Below are 4,360 nucleotides of genomic sequence, written 5' to 3'. Positions count from 1 at the left end.
TATCATAAAGAAACTTTATATTGATTACCAAGGCAATCACCTAGGGACCGCATATCGGACATCCTTCCATAAATCTATCATGATTCTTCGGTCAAACTAGACCGTGCATTGGACATCCTTCGACAAACCATCAAGATTTTTCAGTCAAACTAGTTTCATCAGTTGCCTAGACTCATTCTCTCTCAAATCCAAATTGTTTAACACCATCTTGCTCTCAGCCACCACTCGACCCACTCACTTTGTCGTACCACCACCAACCGTTGTCACACCATTTGAGTATAACATTGAAACACATTTGAAAAAGAAGATAATTCAAAAACTTTAATGTCTTGTTTGTAATTACATTATATGTGTGGGTGCGTGCGCGTAGGCGCGTGTGTGTATGAAGGTGGGTGTATTGCTATGTTCTTGTTTGTATATATATATATATAATAGTGTGTAATATGCACAAGCGTAGGTTACTAATTATTATATACAAATGCTGTTTAATTATAAATACATGATGTATAAGGATTTTGCATGTTAGCAATCTTTTTGTAGAAATACAAGCTTGAGCCCATGTACTGCACAAGTATGTGATGAACAAACAATACTTAATAATTAAGAAAAATACAAAAAAATAATAAACTTATCATAAATTGTTAAATGAAACTGTTGTATAGTAGTGTTTAAAACGGTTTAAAAAAGCACAATACACTAATCAGTTACCATAAAATACACGGGTTTCTAGAAAAGGTAACATATGCATACAATTAAAATTAATTAGAAAATGATAAACATGAAGATAATACAATAGACAATAAAAAATTTAAGGCAAATTGGATTAAAATAATCTCACATTTAATGTACTGGCCAATAATAATCTTACATGAGTTATTTCCCTCTAATAGTACCACTTTTTTGATCTTTTTTGATTTATGATCCCCCGTTAAAAATAGCTAACGATGTTACTATAATGTTGATGTAACTTGACGTGTTGGCATGTGACGTGGCTTTTTTTATTTTCTTTTTTGCCTTTAGCCATATTATGTGGATTTCATCACCCCATTTAACTCTAGATGATTAATTAAAGCCCTAATTCAACATCTGCAACAAAATATAGAGCATGGAACTCCAAATTTGAACCAGATGAGTTCATCCTCTTAGATTGCCTCATATCGATCAAAGAACCCCAATATTTTAGATTTGACACCAATGAACAACTTTATTGTAACCATGAACTAGTTGCAATACGAAGAGTAGCTGAAAAACTAAGTTCCCCCTTCCGAAGAGCACCACCGTCACTCACGCTAAACCACTGATGAACACGACTGTCACCATCGTAATTGGAGTTCACAAAACCCTAGTGCTGCTGATGATGAAACATAGGGCGAAGAACAATACCCAAATTGATTCATCACTCGCGGCACAAGCAATTGGGTGAACTAACACGGTGGATCGTTCTGTCTTCGAGTCTAGAGCACTCGAAATTCACCAATTTCTTACATCAGTGTCGTACCTGTTTGATAGGCACCGAATTGCATCATGGCTTATGTTCTTTCACAACGGCCGGGTTCCAGATTTCATAGTGGCAGAACACTTACGTTAGATATGCATTGATTTAGTGTCGGATTTGAACAAATCCAATTAATAAAAGTCAGATAATCAAGAAATTAGTAGGTGGGACTTTTAATTGCCAACACCTCGTCAGCATTATACTAAAATATAAAAGATGAAAAATGTGGGACTACTAGAGAAAATAACTCAAATAGGATTATTATTGGCCAATAAATAAAAGGTGGGATTATTTTAATCCAATTTGCCAAAATTAATATATTATTAACAAGTTGTTCATTTTACATAACAATTACAAAAGTAACACTATTGTAATAAATCACAAATTAATAAAAAAAAATATTTGTATACTATATTTGATGTTGTATTGATTAATGGAGTTTTTACATATTTCCCCAGACTAAATACCCTTAATTACATATATCCCCAACCCCAAATATCATATTACATATTTCCCCTTTTCATATAAAATTACCTATCTATCCTTATAATAAATTAAATATATAACAAAAAACCCCAATCACCTAACATATATCTTCTTCCATAACCCCAATCACCGTTTGTCAGACCAGAGCCGCCGCCGCCGCCGACCAACCATCACCTTTCATCATTTTCCGGCGACCTTCTACCGGCACTAATCATCATTTTCCGACGAACTCCATAAACGACCTCACCATTTCTCCACCATCTTAGCACTGTCAACCAAATCTGAAACCGTCTTCACCAAATCTGGAATGACTCATCGGAAAGACGATTACAAGGTGGGTTTTCCAGTATTTTGTTGCCGCCACATGCAATTTTTATCCTCAATCACCACTCGGATTCGGGTGGAGCTTGGCCGGAATGGGATTAATGGTGGTGGATCCAGGAGGAGCTTGGACGGAACGAGATTAATGGTGGTGGATCCGGGAGGAGCTTGGCCAGAACGGGATCAATGGTGGTGAATCCGGAAGTGGGAGGTTGAATTTTTTATGGGGATAAGACCACCCTCTATGGTGAGGGGCTTCGAAGCCCCTCCCAAGTGCCACGTCAAAGCCACGTGGGCACTGGGGGCTTCAAAGCCCCACTCCAAATATGCCCCTCTATGGTGCGGGGGCTTCGAAGCCCCTTAATTTATTTTTTTTTTTAATTTAATAAACCAACAAATTGATTAAATACAATAATTATCAAATACAAACTAAATTAAAATTAAAAACATACACATAAAAAAGAATCTATTTTTAGTCGTCGTCGTCGTTGTTTTCTTGTTTGTTTCTCCGAATATGTTCAATCAAATCCTCTCGAAGATTGAAATTCGTTTCCTTTTTTCGTGTTCTTAATAAAATAGCAAATCTCTCATCTTCGTTTAGTGTTGTCATCGGATCCGGCGCATCGTCGTACTCGCCTTGACATATTGCTCTACCCGAGTCCTCCAGTATCATATTATTCAAGATAATACAAGTGTACATTACATTTCTTAACTTATCCATGTGCTGAATACGAGCCGGATGTCTAACTATAGACCAACGTCTCTTTAATACCTCGAATGCCCTTTCGATGTCCTTTCTGGCCGACTCGTGTTTTTTCTTGTAATATTTTTGTTTATCATCAGTCGGGCACGTAAAGCTATGAACCAACGTGGCCCAATCCGGATAAATGCCGCCGACTAAATAATATCCGTATTCGTAGTTGACACCATTCGTGGTAAATGAGGTGTCGGGTCCAACCCCGTTCACGAGACGGTCAAAAAGAGGAGACGCATTTATCACAGCTATATCATTGTTTACGCCGGGCATCCCAAAGAACGCATGCCATATCCAAAGATCAAATGATGCAACAGCCTCAAGGATAATTGTTTGTCCATCATGATCACACCGATGATATTGACCTTGCCAAGCAACTGGGCAGGCTTCCCAAGCCCAATGTGTGCAATCAAGACTACCAAGCATCCTAGGAAAACCGTGCCTCTGTTCATGCACCTCGTATATTTTTTGTATGTCGGTTTGAGTCGGCTTCCTCAAATATTTTTATGATATAGTTGAGGAATACCTAATATTAATTTTTAACGTCAGTTTATTAATTTTGCATTTAAAATGAGAGGATTTATAAATACATATTAAAAATGATAATACTCACATTCGCAAAACGTGTGAAGGGCTTCACGAGCCACTGTCTCCGACATTTGTAAATACTCTTCCATGGCGTCGCTCGCGGTCCCATACGCGAGTTGACGAATCGTCGCCGTGCATTTTTGCAATGGAGAATAACCCGACATACCTCTGGCGTCATCACGTTGTTGGAAAAAAGCATAATCGCGTTCTAAATCACCAACAATTCGTAAAAAAGTTGGCGACTCATCCGAAAACTCCGCTGGAATTGTTCCGAATCAAAAGTCGCGTCCGGCGAAAAATAATCTTGTATTAACCGTTCATGAGCACCGACACGATCCCGTTGTCGATGAGGACGTCTTGTTTGCGGCTGTGAGCTTTTGCTATGCTCAACTAAGACTCGGGCAACATCTAGAAAAGCACTAAATATTACCTCATCCCCTGAATCCGAGTCTGAAATAAAGTCAGGATCGGGGTAGAAGTCGGGTGTCGAAGATGAATCAGAAGACATTTTTTTGGGAGAATTTTGTAAAAAATAAAGATTGAAAATGGTTTAGTTTGGGTGATATATATAACGGTCAAAAGAGCCGTTGAAGGGGAGGGGGCCCACATTTTTTCACACACCGCGCCGGCCGTTGGAACGCCCTAACCAGCCGCGCCCTGGGTTGGACCGCGCCTCACGGCGGTGTTCAGCGCCCAAGGCGCTCAAAATTTCCACC

The 4,360-nt window shown here is 38.8% G+C and overlaps 2 protein-coding genes across 2 annotated transcripts; both read right to left on the bottom strand.

The window, feature by feature from the left end:
• Window positions 1–2,774: 2,774 nt before the first annotated feature.
• On the bottom strand, window positions 2,775–3,482 carry LOC143544363 (uncharacterized). The gene has a single exon (XM_077036486.1). The coding sequence runs from the start codon at window positions 3,480–3,482 to the stop codon at window positions 2,775–2,777; it is 708 nt and encodes a 235-aa protein (XP_076892601.1).
• A 167-nt stretch (window positions 3,483–3,649) lies between these two features.
• LOC143544362 (uncharacterized) lies at window positions 3,650–4,152 on the bottom strand. Its single transcript, XM_077036485.1, has 2 exons — window positions 3,900–4,152; window positions 3,650–3,852 (listed from the first exon to the last, which is right to left on the bottom strand). Exons 1-2 carry the CDS (start codon window positions 4,150–4,152, stop codon window positions 3,650–3,652), a joined length of 456 nt encoding a protein of 151 aa, XP_076892600.1.
• Between the last annotated feature and the right edge of the window lie 208 nt (window positions 4,153–4,360).

Source organism: Bidens hawaiensis, unplaced genomic scaffold, assembly GCF_021521415.1.
Source record: "Bidens hawaiensis isolate Kalapana, Puna unplaced genomic scaffold, B.hawaiensis_p1.1 tig00013539_1, whole genome shotgun sequence".
Classification (NCBI taxonomy): Eukaryota; Viridiplantae; Streptophyta; class Magnoliopsida; order Asterales; family Asteraceae; genus Bidens; species Bidens hawaiensis.
This window is presented reverse-complemented; position numbering and strand designations above follow the sequence as displayed.

Bases quoted from the DNA above. Each gene is read 5' to 3' on its own strand.
- LOC143544363 (XM_077036486.1), bottom strand. From the start codon at position 3,482: ATGCTTGGTAGTCTTGATTGCACACATTGGGCTTGGGAAGCCTGCCCA.
- LOC143544362 (XM_077036485.1), bottom strand. From the start codon at position 4,152: ATGTCTTCTGATTCATCTTCGACACCCGACTTCTACCCCGATCCTGAC. The intron at 3,853-3,899 runs GTTTTCGGATGA...TTGGTGATTTAG, and splicing joins TTCGGAACAATTCCAGCGGA to AACGCGATTATGCTTTTTTC.